General features: G+C 38.8%; 1 protein-coding gene across 4 annotated transcripts in view; it reads right to left on the reverse strand.

The window, feature by feature from the left end:
• The window catches only part of plekha1b (pleckstrin homology domain containing, family A (phosphoinositide binding specific) member 1b), an 85,359-nt gene that overhangs the window by 25,579 nt on the left and 41,218 nt on the right, over positions 1–18,562 (reverse strand). For all 4 annotated transcript variants that reach the window (XM_052102786.1, XM_052102787.1, XM_052102790.1 and 1 more), the window contains exons 3-6: positions 14,730–14,786; positions 14,461–14,506; positions 11,161–11,258; positions 176–304 (exon numbers count right to left, since the gene is read on the reverse strand). In XM_052102786.1, coding sequence (XP_051958746.1) covers positions 176–304; positions 11,161–11,258; positions 14,461–14,506; positions 14,730–14,786 — 330 coding nt within the window. The remainder of the gene's footprint in view (positions 1–175; positions 305–11,160; positions 11,259–14,460; positions 14,507–14,729; positions 14,787–18,562) is intronic.

The raw sequence follows: 18,562 nt of genomic DNA on the forward strand, positions 1-18,562 counted from the left end.
TGGGGAGGAAGTTTTGAGTTCTGAAATATACAGTATGTGTTTATAGTACAGTTACCTCTTATACGTCTAAATATCAAGGAAAAAGTGATTCTCCATTTCATGACCCCTTTAAACGTTCTCTTAATGTATAATTTTGCATGTGAAATGTGAATGTGGCCAGTGCCTGCTGCTTCACCTGTGTGGTGGTGATGATGGGAACTCCAGCAATGATCTCCGTCTTATAGGACACTTGTTTTGTGGCACCGAGCGAGTCCACACACATCTCTGCAGCATTATGACACACCTGCTCACCTGACTTTGGCACCTGCAGAAGAAACAAGGAAAATGTTTTGTAATCCACAAATGATAAACAATAATATAATTCCAAGATCATATACAGTAAATATGCATGTATTTATAACATGGCTATATATATGTAATACAAGATATTTACTTGAATTGTATCTATGGTGGCATTCTGCAGACAAATATTTTTGTGTTATGAATACTAAACTGCCCACATGAAAATGTTATTTGTCAGGATCACAGTGTAGGGAATCAGAGGCTCAGGACCTAAATGCAGAGTGAAAATAACAGCAAAACAACAAAAAGGATAAAAAACAAACCAAAACTCCCACGAGGGGGAAAAGAACAAACATAAACTACCCCATAGGGGGGAAAAGTATCCAGGCTGGGGCAAAGGGTAATGAGGAAACAGGACCGAGACACAAGACCGACTGAACACACAAGACTGGAAACAAGACGAAGTAGCACTGGACAGCAAACGCAAGACTAACATAGGGTTCAAACAGCTTAACAACACAGGGCAGGTCTGACTAATAAACGAATAATGGGAAAACAAGGAGGCAGGATATGACGGAAGACAGAGAGACGCGGCGAGCACGTCTTATTTATACACTGGTGGCCAAAGTTTGGAATAATGTACAGATTTTGCTCTTATGGAAAGACAATGTATAGTCAGGACATTAATAACGTGAAAAATTACTATTACAAAAAAAAAAAAATACAAATTCAGAACTTCTTAAACTACTTCAAAGATTTCTAGTCAAAAATCCTCCACGTCCAACAATGACAGCTTTGCAGATCCTTGCATTCCAGCTGTCAGTTTGTCCAGATATTTAGGTGACATTTCACCCCACACTTCCTGTAGCACTTGATCTTTCACCCCACACTTCCTGTAGCACTTGATCTTTCACCCCACACTTCCTGTAGCACTTGTCATAGATGTGACTGTCTTTTCGGGCACTTCTCACACCTTACAGTCCAGCTGATCCCACAAAACTCAATGGGGTTAAGATCCATAACACTCTTTTCCAATTATCTGTTGTCCAATGTCTGTGTTTCTTTGTCCACTCTAACCTTTTCTTTTAGTTTTTCTGTTTCAAAAGTGGCTTTTTCTTTGCAATTCTTCCCATAAGTCCTGCACCCCTGAGTCTTCTCTTTACTGTTGTACATGAAACTGGAGTTTAGCAGGTAGAATTCAATGAAGCTGTCAGCGGAGGACATGTGAGGCGCTATTTCTCAAACTAGAGACTCTGATGTACTTCTCCTCTTGTTTAGTTGTACATCTGGTCTTCCACATCTCTTTCTGTCCTTGTTAGAGACAGTTGTTCTTTGTCTTTGAAGACTGTAGTGTACACCATTGTATGAAATCTTCAGTTTTTGGCAATTTCAAGCATTGTACAGCCTTCATTCCTCAAAACAATGATTGATTGATGAGTTTCTAGAGAAAGCTGTTTATTTTTTACCTAATATTGACCTTAAGAGATGTCAGTTGTGGCAGGGTGGAGGGCGGGGCCGGGTCGTGATCCTGCGCGCCCGGTCCCGTATTAGGCTAATTATCTGTCCCTGAGGTTTAAGGGCCGACAGCGGAGGGCTGTGCGAGAGAGAGAGATCGTTAGCGGACATGTCCGCCATGTGTGTTTGTTTATGTGTACTGTTAAGTTTTTCATTAAAATATTATTTATGTTGAAAAGCGGTTCTCGCCTCCTCCTTGCCCCATCCTTGAGCTGTTTTACACTGGTGCCGAAAGCCGGGAGGGAGGAGGGATACGCCGCAGTAGAGTTCTCGCCACTACCGTCCACTCTAGCGAGCAGCAGCGGCCATCTGCCGGGGGCGAGAGCCCAGCCGCCTGGCGAGGGCGATGGCCGCCCGACCGCGAGGAGGAGGGGCTCCTAGCCGACCGCCTGGGCGAGAGAACCGCTGCCAGGGGCGGAGGAGTCGCCTACCGGCCGCTGAAGCGCGGGGTTGGAGACCGCCGACCCTGGCGGGGAGGGGCTCACTGCCGACCGCCTGGGCGGGAGAACCGCTGCCAGGGGCGGGGAGACCCCTTCTAGTCCCGGGAGCGGCGGGGTGTTCCGTCCGCCAGGGGCTGGAGGACTGCAGCGGATCCGCCCGGAGGCGGCTGTCGTCCGACAAAGGGTGGAGGAGTGGCGAGGAACAAGCTGCGGCGTGTCGGAGAACTGGCGAGTAAGAGTTTTTTTTTTTTTTCTCATCTCTCTCTCTCTCTCTCTCTCTCACTGTCGCTCTGCGTTGGCCTTTACCTCTCTTAAAATTTATAGTTTTGGGGGTACTACACTCTTACAGGAAGTACCCCCATTTTAATTAGTTCTGTTTCCCTCCTTGTCCCCTCCCTCGTCCAGGTAGATGGGGATGACCTGCCGGCAGACAGCTGGACGCGCCCTTCCCCCAGGGAAAGGGGGGATGTACGTCAGGCGGGGCTCCCCAGCCTGAGAGAGCGGGGAGGAATGTGGCAGGGTGGAGGGCGGGGCGGGTCGTGATCCTGCGGCGCCCGGTCCCGTATTAGGCTAATTATCTGTCCCTGAGGTTTAAGGGCCGACAGCGGAGGGCTGTCGCGAGAGAGAGATCGTTAGCGGACATGTCCGCCATGTGTGTTTGTTTATGTGTACTGTTAAGTTTTTCATTAAAATATTATTTATGTTGAAAAGCCGGTTCTCGCCTCCTCCTTGCCCCATCCTTGAGCTGTTTTACATCAGTATATTGCATACTGTGACAACTCAAAAACAAACACAAAGACTGATTAAGAATGTTAAGCTTAATTTAATGAACCAAATATATTTCAGCTGTATTTGATATAATGGCAAGTGATTTTCTAGTACCAAATGATCAATTTAGCATGATTACTCAAAGATAAGGGGCCCTATTTTAACGATCTGAAATGCAAGTATCAAGCGCGAAGCGCAAGTATCTTTATGGGCGGGTCTTGGGCACTGTTGCTATTTTACCGGCGGGATAAATGACTCTTGCGCCCGACGCAAGTTTAAAAGGGGTTGGTCTGAAATAGCTTCATTATTCATAGGTGTGGTTTGGGCGTAACGTGAAATAAACCAATCAGAGCGTCATCCAACATACCCTTTAAGAGCAGGTGCGCATGTTGCATGGCGGATTGTTATTTATTCTGTTTAAATCTTTTCAACCTAATTTTCCATTTGTATTTTATTTTTTTATCAATTACTGTTTGATATTGATTTTTCATTTTGACAAATGTAAATAAAGAAATGTCACAAATAAATACTTTCGGATGTTTTGGACTCGTTCTCTCTGAATCACGAATATATGCATGGTTATATTTTTGAAATGTAGTTGAACATTAGACCGAGATTAATTTGCTTTACCTCACTATAGATGACGCAGCAGCTCTTCTGCCAAATAAGCTCTCCTGTCCCATGCTGCTGCTGGGGCATTTGGGTTAAGTGGCATCGGCACATGCAGTTCACCATCACGTCTCCTTAAGTCCTCTAATGTTTCCTCATCTATGTCAACAACACAACCTTGATTTATGGAAATGTTGTGTAAAACACAACATGCCACAAAGAATGCTGCAACTTTTTGAGTACTGTACTGTAAAGTGCCTCCTGACCTATCCAAACACCTGAAGCGCATTTTCAGTATGCCGAACGTTCGTTCAATTACACAGCGTGTTTGTGTGTGTTTTTGAATAAACCGTATTTCACTCATTGTTGCTGGCATCAAAAATGGTGTCGTCAGCCATGTCTTTAACGGATACCCGTTGTCCCCTAATAGCCACCCATCCAACGGGGGATTCCCCTCGAAGATGGCAGGAATGGCAGAGTTTGCTAGTAGGCCTATAAATGAGTCGAGGCTCGAGGCTGGATAATTCACAAAGACATGGGTGATTTTACTATTAGCATCGCAAATGACTTGTATGTTGATTGAATAGGTTCCCCTTCGGTTGACGTATACAAGTGCGTTTTCTGATGGGGCACGTAGCTGCACATGGGTGCAGTCTATAACACCAAGGACACCAGGGAACCCATACTTTGCAGAAAACGCATGCTTCGCTCTTTCCTGGCTGTCAGGTGTGACGGGGAATTGGATGTATTCCCCAGCATGTCGGACTAGACCTGATGTAACTGCATGTATAGCCGAACTTATGGCAGATTTTGAAATGCCTCCAATGGAGCTAAGGGGGTGCTGGAAAGACACAGATGCATAGAAATGTAATGCCGCTGTAACTCTCACTGCAACGGGGCAGGCATAGGGACAGTGTGCATCAGTCCCCAGCTCATCTGCCAGGAGATGGCAGATGTCTGTCACAGCCTGGCGGGTCAGGCGTAACTTACGCATATTTCTTCCTCACTGAGGGAGAGATAGGTCTGTCTGGGCCGGTAGACCCTCTCCCTCCGGCGTCTAATTCTCTGTCCCAAGACATACTCCATCTCAATATCTGTGCAATAGAAAAAAATATGAGAAAGCTCAACTTAACTGGTAAGTTAAAGAGTAAGGTTTTTAATGTACTTACATTATGGTAAAGGTGATTTCGCAGTCTTCAGATTTTTTTTTTTCCTGGTTCTTGACGGACAAACTAATTTGTCAGATGTCCTTATATACATATGTGTCTTGCCACTATTGGGCAAACAGGTCTGATCTGTCATTACTACAATTAGCCTGAAAGTTTTGGGTAAATGTGTAAGCTAGATTTAGGCCGACATTTTTTTACATCTTCATGGACACCACAATGATTTCCCTCATGTGTTAATATTTTTCCTTGTTATAATGTATGATTTGCAAAAATAAAAACTGCTGCATCTGTGTTGATGAGAGAATCAAAGTGTATGCGCGTTGTGCACCCGCTACATTATGGCCAAGCATGTGCGCTTAAAATAGCATTATGAACAACGCGCAACGCGCCACTGACTTTAGACTAGGTTTTTTCTGGTCAGTGGCGGAATTGTTTTCTGGAACTGCAAAATAGCACTAGGGAATTTTTGCGCCGAAACACGCCTCCTTTTTGCGCCGACCTGCCCAGGGAGCGCAAGTTCATTTCCTAGTTTACCGACGTGCATCTGTGGAGGGAAAAGCCCGCTTTGCGCGGGTGCAAAATAGGAATGATACATGCGTCAGTGTACAAAGTCATTTGCGCCGGGTGCAAGATAGGGCCCAAGGTGTTTGAGTGATGGCTGCTGGAAATGGGGCCTGTCTAGATTTAACCAAAAATGACCTTTTTTCAAATAGTGATGGTGCTGTTTAATATCAGTAATGTCCTGACTATACTTTGTGATAAGTTGAATGCCACTTTGGTAAATTAAATTACCAATTACCAAAATGTAACACTATCCTTAACATTAAAACCAATCCTGATAATAAGACATTGACTGCGCCACATGGGAATGCACACGAATTAAGATACTATTTTGTCACAGAAAGTGAATTTTTGGCAATTCAAGGCAAGACAGTCATCCTTTGGGTCGGGGGACAAGGCAGGAAAACTTCTGGCTAGATATATAAAGCAGAGAGAGTCTTTTTCTACCATTCCCTCAGTGAAATCTGCTGGTGGTGAAATTTAACCTCAGACATTGATATTTATAATGCTTACAAAGAGTTCTTGATCTCTATAGTTCCAAATCTTTGTCTACTGATGAGGATATTAGAAACTTTGTGGAACCGTTAGAAATTCCTAAATTGACGACTGAGCAAAAAAACCTCTTGATTCTGAGATAACCTTGGAGGAGCTTGACGAGGTAATTAAAGCCTTGCCTACAGACAAGTCTCTGGGGCCAGATGGCTTTGCCGCTCAGTTTTTTAGATCTTATGTTACAGAATTGGCTCCACTTTTGTTAGAAGTTTATACAGAATCATTAAAGAATGGAAAACTTCTGCCAACATGACACAACAATTCTTAAAAGGGACAAAGATCCAACCGAGTGTAAGAGTTTCTGTCCAATTTCCCTGATCCAGCTACATGTTAAAATATTGTCAAAAATCTTTGATATTAAAATATTGTCAAAAATCTTTGATATTAAAATATTGTCAAAAATCTTGAATATTGTCAAGTTATGACATCTTTTATACATATAGATCAGGTGGGGTTTATTCGGAGCCGCAGTTCTTCTGATAACATTAGGTGTCTCATCAATATCATGTGGTCAGTGGCGAATGATCAGACTCCAGTTGCTGTCATCTCACTTGATGCCGAAAAGGCGTTTGATATGGTAGAAATGGTATAATCTTTTTAAGAGTTTGGATATATATGGGTTCAGGAATACTTTTATTGGATGGATTAAGTTACTTTAAAGACACTTTGTAGCGGCGGTACAAACAAATGGATTAATTTCAGATTATTTTACTCTGGAAAGAGTCACCCGAGTGATGTGGGCAGGTGGGCTTCATTACATTTATCTATGATTGGGAAGGTTAATGTTATTAAAATCATTTATCAAAATTCAACTACCTGCTACAGTCTTCAAGCAATTTGATAGCATAGCGACATCCTTCATTTGGAATGGTAAACGTCCAAGATTACATTTTAGTAAATTACATAGGTCAGTTGACAAAGGTGGGCTAGGCCTACACAAGATTTAGTTTTATTATTAGTCATTCAGTCTCAGACATTTGTCTCATTGGTCACTTCCACCTGAGAGAGCCCCTCCCTGGTTTTGTGTTGAACCTTTCTAACAAACTAATCGGAGAATTTAAGTTACGCCCCGTTATCTCACATTGGCACTCGGTGTGGACAAAAGTGTCCAGAGTGTTTAATTCAAACATTTATTTAAATGTTCCCTCAAGCATATGGCTGAACCCGTAACGTATTAATAAGTCCCCTTTCTGCTGATCGGAGTGGATTGTGAGGGGGTTACTACACTTGGTGACCTATATGAGAGTGGAGTGTTGAGGTCCTTTGAAAATTTGGTTCAACATTTTGGGATTCCCAGTTTTATAGGGATTTACAGCTGTGCCACCAGCCCTTTACTATTTTTGGGAGTAGCATACACACCCCTAAGGCGGCAGATACTCTGGGAGTGGTGATTACTGCTTTTGGAAAAGTTCATGATGCATCAGTGTATTACTCCCTGTTAATTCAGAGTCTGGGGGATGAAGCTTCAATAGATTCCATAGACATCAATAGATTATGGGAGAAAGATTTAAACTAGGCATTGGAGGAGGGAGTGTGGGCTAAGATTAAAAAAAATCTAGAGATGCAAGGGTGCACATTATGCAATTCAAGATTTTACATTAATTCTATTGGACCTCCTCTAGATTGTAAAGGCTTGGTCTTAAAGACACACCCACCTGCTGGTGATGCTAATCAGAAGTTGGATATACAACCCATGTTTTTTGGTGGCCTCATTCCAATAGTGGTGCGTGGAGATGGAGAGGGTGACGGCTTTTGAAGGAATGTCATCTAGAAGGCTAAGGAACTTGGATTCTTTGTTTGCTCTCAGGGAGGGGCAGTGGAGAGAGACGTATAGTTTTAAATGAGTTTGTTTGACCACAGGGATGTTTGTTGAGGGTCAGGGTGGGTTGGGCATTGGGGGTAATACTGGTGGTTAAATGTTGATTCTGTGAATATAAGTTTTTCTTTTCTTTGTAAACTGTATGAATCAATATAAGTGTTAATACAAAAAAAAAACTCTGTGGCAGGGCGGAGGGCGGGGTCGTGATTTTACACACCCGGTCCCATATTAGGCTAATTAATACTCCGAGAGGGATAAAGGCCGATGGCAGACGGTGGTGCGAGAGAGAGATAGTTTATGGACATGTCCGTCATGTGTGTGTTTGTGTCTTCTGTTTTAAGTTTACCAATTAAACTATTATTTACATTGCCAAGCCGGTTCTCACCCCCTCCTTCCCATTGAACCCTTTTACAGACTCGGTATCTTTATTAATGGTACACAGGTAAATGTAGTAGAGGAATACAAGTATTTAGGGACAATTGAACATGTTGAAGTTTGATAAAAATACTGATGCCATTATTAAGAAATCACACCAAAGATTGTTTGTGTTGAGGAAGCTTAATTCCTTTGGTGTACAGAGACCCATTCATAGGTCTTTTTATAATTCATTTGTTGAAAGTATTGTGTCTTTTTCTTTCATATGTTGGTTTTCTTCATTGTCTATGAAGAACAAAAATCGTCTGCAAGGTACAGTAAACGTGCTCAAAAATGATGGGTGTTTCTTTACTTAGTCTAACATTTAATTATGAACAGCAAGTGTTGAGGATGGCACATAAAATAATGGGAGATAGCACACACCCTTTGAACCTTTATTTCGAGTGGTTGCCCCTTGGGCAGCGTTTAAGGACAATCAGGTGTTTCACAAACCGTTACAAATTTACTTTTGTGCCTGAAGCAATTTGTTTATGTAACAAACATAATTGATTTTTTTTTATGTATTTTTTCCCTCTATATACTGTATGTATTTTGATTAATTGTTTATACATGTAATCAGTGTTGTCTGTATATGTGAAGCACCATGTCAGTCTGAACGAATTAACATTTCATGTTAACGTTAACACTGGTTCCAATCATTTCTGAGAGAAAATGAGTTCATTAATAAAAAGCTGTTTCCAGAACAGAATAAAAGTAAAAGAACCTGCATGTCTTAAGTTAGTGGAATATGCTGAAATATATATATATGTATGCCGATATAGAGGGATATTCCAATAGCTGCAGAGCTTGTGAACATTTTTTCAGAATAAAGGCTTAAAGGAATGTGACCAAACATCATGAGGCTCAACCTTGTTTTGATGGAGATATGATGTAACCGGTGTTGGGTAAGATACTCAAAAAAAGTAATCGGCTTCTGATTACTAAAAACTTTTCTAAAAGTTGTAATCAGATTTATTGACAAAATAATCATATTACTAATGAATTTACTTTCAAGTTACTTTCACTTATAGTTTTAGTTTTTTAACTTAAATACAAAATAATGTCTATATTTCCTCCATGTTCATTGTCATACACCCTTAAGCTTCACAAACAGACATACAAATGAACACGTGAATTCTTGCTTTAAATGTATTATATACAGTATATTTTGAAATATATTTAACCCAAGTACTTAAAAGTAATTAACTTAAAGTCAGTAACTAATCTCATAACGAACATATTAAATGTCATTTTTTACACTCTTTTAGACTGTAAAAGTAAATAGATTACAGTAACTAAGTACTTGGTAATCATATTACACCCCACACTGGAGGTGAATACAGTATATCCATACAATGCAAGTCACTGGGGACGCAGAGCGCATGCGTCAAGCGAGAGGATGTGTAATCAAGCTTCAAATCATGATCGGTCCAAGCAGACTTGACCGTGAGACCAGAGTTATAGTGAAGAAGGAATAACATTTTCATATCATATCACTTTAGAAGTCATCGATTAAACCACTGGAATCGTATGGATTACCTTTATGAGGACTTTATGTGCTTTTTGGAGCTTGAAATTTCTGGGCCCCATTAACTCTTGTGCATCAATTAAAAAAAGTTACACATAGGTTCATTATGGACAAAAATGGCCATGTCCAAAAACTGTCATAAAAATATTATAGATTTATATTTTTTTCCACTTTCACTGACATAATTTTTTTAACCAGCATCAGCTCTAATCATAATGACCAAACATTCATTCATTTTTAGAATTTTAACCCTTTAAACGCTGGTTTGTTTACATAATGCCACTGTTGTTTTTTTTTAGGAAAAAATTAAAAATAGTAATTATTTTCAATTTAGTAGATGCTAAGCAGAATTTTTTTCTTTGATTATTAGAGCCTCGGATATCTCAATGATTAACAACAACATTCATTTTGATGCTTTCATATTTTTTATGCAGTATCAGATTTTAAAAAAAGCTACCACTCAGGTCCATAATGGACAAAAATGGCCATGTCAAAAAAGTGTCATAAAAATATTATAGAATAATATTTTTTTCTACTTTCACTGACTTATATTTTAACCAGCATCAGTTCTAATCATAGTTACCAAACATTCATTTATTTTCAGAATTTTAACACTTTAAACGCCAGTTTGTTTACATAATGCCACTGTTGTTTTTTATAAAAAATATAATAATTATAATTATTTTCAATTTAATAAATGCTAAACAGAATTTTTTTTATTTTTATTATTAAGAGCCTCAGACACATACAAACCACACTCTGAAATCCATACCAACACACTCACACAATTATATATTCATAATGTATCTAATTGGCTCTATAATATGCATAAGCCAAAAACAGCAGAAAACAACAACAAAAGCGATGATATGCCAAACCTGAAAAAATGGCACGATCTGATAAAAAATATTTCAAATGTAAATTTTGAAGCCTTGCCAACATAATGAAAGCATGTTAAACAAGATTGCATAATTTTATAGTTAAATGGCACTGGGATTAAAAATCGCACTTTTAATGGGTTTCAATGTGCCATTTTTGTCCAAAACTACGCTAAGAGGGAGTATTTTGTGTAACTAGTGGAAAAAATATTTTTTTTAAAGAAAATAGGGTGAAATATTAAAATTCCAATAAAAATTCACACCTGTGGAACATTTTATGCAGTTAGCATTAACACAGACAAAATTATTAAAAAACAAAACTGAAAAAGCCAAAAATGTCCACAAGGATGCACAAGGGTTAACTTGATTTATATGGATCAAATCTCCATCAAACTATTTTCTTTGTATTTTGCAGAAGAAATAAAGTCATATGAGTGTGAGACAGCTTAAAGTAAATAATGAGAGAATTACTGTTCCTTTAAACAGAATATGGACAAACAATGTTAATTTATGAAAATGATTTCTGTATTTGAATTTAAAGTGTCAATACATTGTCAGTACAGAACAATAACTGATAATAAGTTAGTAAGTAATTGGAATCTGATCCGAGATCAGCAAGACTCACTGTGATTTTGGTGGCGTTGTTGAGTGCACTGACCCACTCCACTAAATCCTGCTTATCATTCGCTTGAAGATAAAACTTCCTCATTCCAGCATTGATGACTAAGTGAGAGGAGATAGAAATAGGTTAATTCAAGTATTTTCTTTAAAGATTCAAGTAGAAGGCAGAGCTTTTGACCATTAGCATGGCAATTCAAGCATTAGTGACATTTGTGTAGTCACTATTCATTCAGTCTCATTATTACAAAAAGCACTATGGCGTTACCGCAGCACAGTGATGGAACCAGATGGTAATTCAATGGTACTTTGATATAAATTGCTATTTAATGTAATTAAAAACATAATTCATGGTATTATATCAAATACAAAAAACGTGTAATTTTGTCCAGAAGAACTAGTCACTGCCAAAGTTTCCATGTTAGCGGCATCAAATCTTTGAAAGATCACATCTGAGTTGGACTACACTTTATTTTACAGTGTCCTTGTTCAAGTGTAATTACACAAGTTATTCAGAGTAATATTAATGAACAATAAGTACTTCCTGTAGGTTTAGGTTTGTCTTGTTATTATGTATAATTTACTGTTATTACTATAGTCAATACATGTCATATTTATAACAAGGACACTGTAAAATAAGTGTTACCCAGAGTTATTTGAGGAATTAAACTAGATATTCATGAACAGAACTTTATGTTCCAAATTGTTTTCTTAATTATGTCTGTAAAATAATAACAGAAACATTTGTATACATTTCCCCCCTGAATTTTCTCTTAAAACTGTTGAAGACAGACACATTTTGATGTAAAAAAAAAAAAAAAAAAAAGATCTAACATTGCAAAATGAAGGCAGCATTAATGTTTTCCTTACTATTGAAATATAGATGAAAATGCAAGAATGTTTGCCTTTTTCAAGAAATGGAAACAAATGAGGAATACAACAGAAACAATTCATCATAATATAGTATATTCATCCTACAGATATTAGGTCATTGTACAATCTTCCTTAAAATCAAATCAAAAATGCATTATTTTATTTGTTAGCTCTATGAAAAAGACAATAACAATGCATTTAATTAACAGCATTAACCATGTTCTAACTGACCCGGATAGTCGTCAGTAGTAGACTAAGAGAGAGTGATATAATTGAAACCCAGCATCATAAGAGAAATACACATTTAAATGTGTTTATTTTGTTGTTATTATAAATGATATGCCTTAAAAGTCGAGGTGGTGGTGTGGTGCAGGGTTTCCGTTGTCCGGTAATTACCGGACATTGACCGGTAAAAAAATTAAATGTCCGACAAAATTAAATCTCTCCGGTCAAATTGTCCGATTAAAATTGCCTAATAATCCCGTCCCCCTAACACAATCTGAATTTGAGAATAAGCCTAAAATGTATAAAGCAAAAATACACCGATCTCTTGCTATGTTATAAAGGAACAGGCTCTATCGTTTGAAAGTTATGAAACAACATCGCATGCTGCATTTCAAATAAAGCGCACGCCTAAAACGGCTGCAATATAGACCTAAACAACGAACGATTGAGTGAGACGTTTCAAATATGGCCAGGCCCAGGCAGACTAGCTTTAAAAGCTTTTTCAGAGGCCAGACGATGGTGAATCAGGAACATCTCATTATAGATAGATCAGTGCTTCTAATCCGCGCATTCGTGCAGTTTTTTTTCTCTATCATCAAAACTGAATAGCCTATGTTCATCAGTGCATGGTTACAGTCTATATCCAGCAGGGACACGTTTGTGTGCATTTTATTTTGTGATTTCACCGGAATTAATAGAGAGTCTCCGCAACGGCGATAGATTGAAACGCACGTCCTAGTGAAGATTGCGCAACTCGCGCAGCGCGTCGTCCATGCAACTGATAGCAGCGGACACGAGCGCTCAGCTTGATTTCAAAAACAACAGATTTTAGCGCTAGATCTCTTATTTAATAACGGACTAAATGAATGATCTGCTAGTTAACTGGAGATGTTTTATTTATTTGTATTAGGTACATCCGTGCCTCAATGTTTCAAAAAGTGAATGTGTGTGAAACCACAGTAAAAAACAATTGGCGTTGATTGACGCCAATCGGACGTTCATGGTTTTTTTTTCGTCTATTTGAAAGTTAAGCTAATAATAATATGTTGCATTCTATACGGCCTGATTATGTCATTTTTTAAGTTACATAGACTGCCTCCAGTTTTCCTCAACTTGACTAATTAAGAGGCGATATATTTGACCGGCATATCATCAAAATGTCCGTAAAACGAAACCTCTGCCAGTCACTTTGACCGGCACCATTGTTTTCTAGCGGAAACTCTGGTGTGGAGTAGACAAAAGTTCATAATAATTATTTGGTGACACATGTGGACCGATAGACAAGGGGCAGTGAGCTTGACTCTGGTGCAACAGATCACAGGATCAAAACTCATTTACATTTAGTCATTTAGCACACGCTTTTATCACACGCAAGACACACAAATGAGCAACATAAGCAATTTGTCATACAAAAGTCAACAATATCTTCAGTATTGCACTGCCAAGTTCTCACAGTGGCTGGAGTAGTAAAGATTCTAGCACAGAAGAAAGAGACAAAGAATTTTGAAGTAAGTGCATTTAGTGTGGGTTGGTTAAGTGCTCGCAGAACAGATGTGTTTTCAGCTGGTTCTTGAATGCTGAGATGGTATCAGCAGATCATGTATGATTGAGAAATAAAGGTATCCTCTAATGCCATTCTCTGGGATTCCCCCAGCGCACTTGAGTGCAAACGCAGACGCGAGGGACAGTAGTCGATTTTTTTAATTGATATGTTCTGGCGATTCGTTTGGACAGTTCATATAAATTAACCAGTTGAATTAATAAAAAAAAAATACTAATTAATAAAAAATTAAATCACAGATTCACTTGACCCCTGCATAAAGGTCAGCTACATCTTCATTCTTTTTTTAATACAAATATTTAGGTAATTGCATCAGTTCATCAATACGTTTTCAACTCTGTTATATAAACTTATGTTTTATTACTTTGATTTATAAAAGTTTGTCCGGAGAGAGAGAAAGCAGTAAGAGTACATGCCTGAGTGCTATAATGTCTAACACATTGCGGCAGGGCGGAGGGCGGGGCCGGGTTGTGATCATACACATCCGGTCCCTTATCACTCGACCGAGTTTCAAATGGAATGTGTCTCAAACCACCTGTCTGTGTCTGGCCCTGATGTCACAAACAAAATTGGGGTCAGGGGTCACGGTCTGGAAGCAAGAAAGAGAGAGAGAGAGAGAGAGAGAGAGAGAGAGAACTGCTCTCTTACCGAAGCAGAACTCCGCCTTTGGTCGCAGCTTGGTGGCATCACTAACCTACAATGAGAAAGTGACAGCAGATAAATAACACAGTAGACCACATGACATGTACAAGTGCTGAAAATGTAAAAGGTGCACAACAACTTGATGCTGCTTCCACACTAACAGGTGTCAGTATAATATCCAAGACCAAAAAAATAAAGCCTTCATACATTTCTAATTAAATATTTACTCAAATATGCCCCAATATTAGTCATGAATGAGAAGAACAGTGACAAACCTTGGAAATATATGTTAGTTTGAGAGATCCAACATTGGATGTTCCTACTGGAAGATTCTGTAGAGAGAAAGATAGAGAAGAGTGCTGAAACTATGAATATAAAATAACACAGTCACTGTGTGTGTGTGTGTGTGTGTGTGTGTGTGTGTGTGTGTGTGTGTGTGTGTATTGAGCCATATCTGAGGACAGATTGAGTGTACTACATTCTAAAGAAATGAACAAAGGTATATAAAAGGTTTCAATTATTCACTGCTAGATAATGAAATAAATAAATAATTTATCTGAACAATTATGACTATATTTGTATCTATAAAATTAAAACAACATCAAATACAAAATTAGTAAATAATGGACAAGATATGAGGCCAGTTCCTATGTTAGATAAAACAGCTCTCTGCTGTCTACTGTCTAAGGCTGCACGACGAATTAAGATTGAAAAAGCGATAAGTCTGCATTCACCACTTCAGTCAGCACTGTGTGAGCACGAGGCACCCTCTAGTGATGTGTGCAGTACACGCAGAGCAGCGCAGCAATTTCAAATCTTTACAATTCAACTCCTATAGTTTGTCAAAATGATCGCTTTCCCAAATGTTGGTTATAGATGTAGTGCACTTGAAGCACGTCACAGAACAAAGCAATAATTTGCGATCTATATGAATCATTATGGTAAAAGGAGTGGTGGATGTTTGATTCTCTCATTTATTGCCTATCCATGTGATTTGATATGAAGTTTCTTAGGCTGAGAGTCTCAGAATGTATCATAATCTATATCAGGGGTGGGGAACCTTTTTTCCACTAAGGGCCATTTGAGTATTTACAAAAATATTCGTGGGCCATACAATTTCTTGCCATTTCTGATTGTGGGTTGAAATTAATGTATGCATTCCATTACATGCTCACACACCAAAAAACACCAAAACCACTAAAAGGTCTGTCTATTATACAATATTTTGTGTAGGTTATCATTTAAATCATTTTTAAACAATATTTGAAAGGAATTTGTTTTTCAGGTTAATTGAATCAAGGCCATTTTTTGCTTTTCAAAGAATTTCTCACAGGCCTGACGTTCCCCACCCCTGATCTATATCATTAAACAATCTGAAAAGTTTTCTTGATACCAAACAGTTGACCCTCCTTGTTTTTTTGTTTTTTTTTATAAGCCTTTAATTTTGGGTTTGCCACTGAAACAGGAAATCTTTAAAAACACATTCAGAGCTTAAAGGGTTAAATATCCATGTGGCAACACCTATTTTAGATCATTCAGTTAATTAATTCATTCAAACTACTTTACAAATATAAGGTACTCTTTTTTTTTTTTGCTGGACACAAACCAAAACATAAGGCAATAAACTTCAGGAATACAGAAGTTGAATTCTATATTAATGCATCAAGTTGTGTTATTAATTGGCGACCTGAAAACACCTAGCACCTGGCAGTGTCCTGCTGCCAGGTGATGGCGCTATGACCATGTCCCAAAAACAGTCACATCCATGTGATGGCGCTATGACCATGTCCCAAAAACAGTCACATCCATGTGATGGCGCTATGACCATGTCCCAAAAACAGTCACATCCATGTGATACATCTCAATTTTGATCTAAATTACACATTGCACACAGAAGATAGGAGACACCTCTTGTTTCCCTTTTTCGCCATTAATTGAATGCCTCGCCATGGCAACACCGTTCGATATATTAAAAAATCTGTACACAATTTAGCATCAGTGACAGTCTCATAAATCCCCTAGGAGGAGTCTCATGAGGAGTCAATAGGTTAAGGTTTGTAGCCACAAACTGACACACACACACACACACACACACACACACACACACACACACACACACACACCATTCCATCATGCTAATCAAGATAGAGTACTCTTATAGGGGAAACTTGTCCAAATTATTCCAAATATTTGAAAACAAAATGACGATCTAACGGTGTCAACATTACTGCATTACCTGCCCACAACCACACACAGTAAATCGCAGTCTTTGTTTACAACGAGGCGGGAGCTGATGTGCAATACAGATTGAAATTGAAAACAAAGGAATAAAACATAATATATCCATGTTACGAATCACAATGTAACAAGCATAGTAATTAAAGAACACATACTAGAACTGTACAGCCGTGGCCAAAAGTATTGGCAGTGACATACATTTTGTGTTTCGCAAAATGTGCTGCTTCAGTTGTTGTGGTGTTGATTCACATTGTGCAGAGTGATCAAATGCATTTTAAATAATTGCAAAAAGCTTAATTGACCAAAAAAATTTACTTTATCACAAAAACCCAAATTTCACAGTTTTTTTAGACTTGGCAGAAAATGGCCAGCTAACATAATTTCACTAATCATATCAGCAGCACCTGTGAAAGTGTGAACAAGTACTAGTCAGGTGAAATCACTCTATCATTCTGATTGGATAATAAAAGCAGACTGATTGCTATAAAAGGAGGGAAGAAATGCCTCCAATCATTGTGTTCTTGTTAGCAATGTTTACCTCTAAAGAAAGATGTGCAGCCATCATCACTTTGCATCAAAATGGCCTCACATGCAAGGAAATTGCTGCAAAGAATATTGCACCTGAAAGAACCATTTACCAGATCAAGAAGTTCAAGGAGAGAGGTTCAACTGCAGTGAAGAAGGCTTCAGGACGTCCCAGAGTGTCCAGCAGGCACCAGGACCGAGTCAGCTATGGAATTGTGTCACCACCAGTGCAGAGCTTGCTCAATATTGTCAACAGGCTGGTGTGAGTGCATCTGCACACACAGTGAGGCCAAGACTTTTAGACAATGGCCTGGTGTCAAGAAGGGCAACAAAGAAGCCACTTCTCTCCAAGAAAACATCAAGGACAGACTGAAATTCTGCAGGAGGTACAAGGATTGAACAGGTGCAAAGTTATTTTCTCTGATGAAGCCCTCTTCCGACTATCTATTCCGGAGAAGAAAAGGTGAACGCTACCATGAGTCCTGTGTTGTTCCAACAATGAAGCATCCTGAGACATCCATGTGTGGGGTTGCTTTTAATCCAAGGGAGTGGGCTCTCTCACAATTCTGCCCAAAAACACTGCCATGAATAAAGAATGGTATCAAAACGTCCTTGAAGAGCAACTTCTCCCAACGATCCGTGCATTTTCCAGCATGATGGAGCACCATGTCACAAGGCAAGAGTGATAAAGTGACTCAGAGATCATTACATTGAAATTTTGGATCAATGGCCAGGCAACTACCCGGATCTTAATCCCATAAAGAACCTGTGGTCAATCCTCAAAAGGCTAGTGGACAAGCAGAAGCCCACAATCTGTGATCAACTCCGAGCACTAATAAGGCAAGAATGGATCGCCATCAGTCAGGATTTGGCCCAGAAGCTGATATCCAGCATTCCTGAGTGAATTGCAGAGGTTATGAAGAACAAGGGTCAACACTGTAAATATTTACTCTTTGCATATATTGAAAGTTTTTGCCAATAAAATCCTTTAAAACTTATGAAATGCTTATCATTGTTTTCAGTATAAATCAAAATCAAATCACTTTATTGTCACACTACCATGTACACAAGTGCAACAGTAGGTGAAATTCTTGTGTGCAGTTCCGAGCAACATAGCAGTCATGACAGTGACGAGACATATACCAATTACAATAAACAACATACTTACACAACACAATTTACATATCAAATGTACACATACTTACACAACACGATAATTATATACAATGTACAGTAAACAATACACACAATATACAATACAATAAGTAAGGAGTATATGAAATATATATATATATATATGAAGTAGTATATTGAGGAGAATATGTTGACAGTCCAGTGTGAGATT

The sequence above is a fragment of the Xyrauchen texanus genome, chromosome 33 (assembly GCF_025860055.1).
Source record: "Xyrauchen texanus isolate HMW12.3.18 chromosome 33, RBS_HiC_50CHRs, whole genome shotgun sequence".
NCBI classification, from domain to species: Eukaryota; Metazoa; Chordata; class Actinopteri; order Cypriniformes; family Catostomidae; genus Xyrauchen; species Xyrauchen texanus.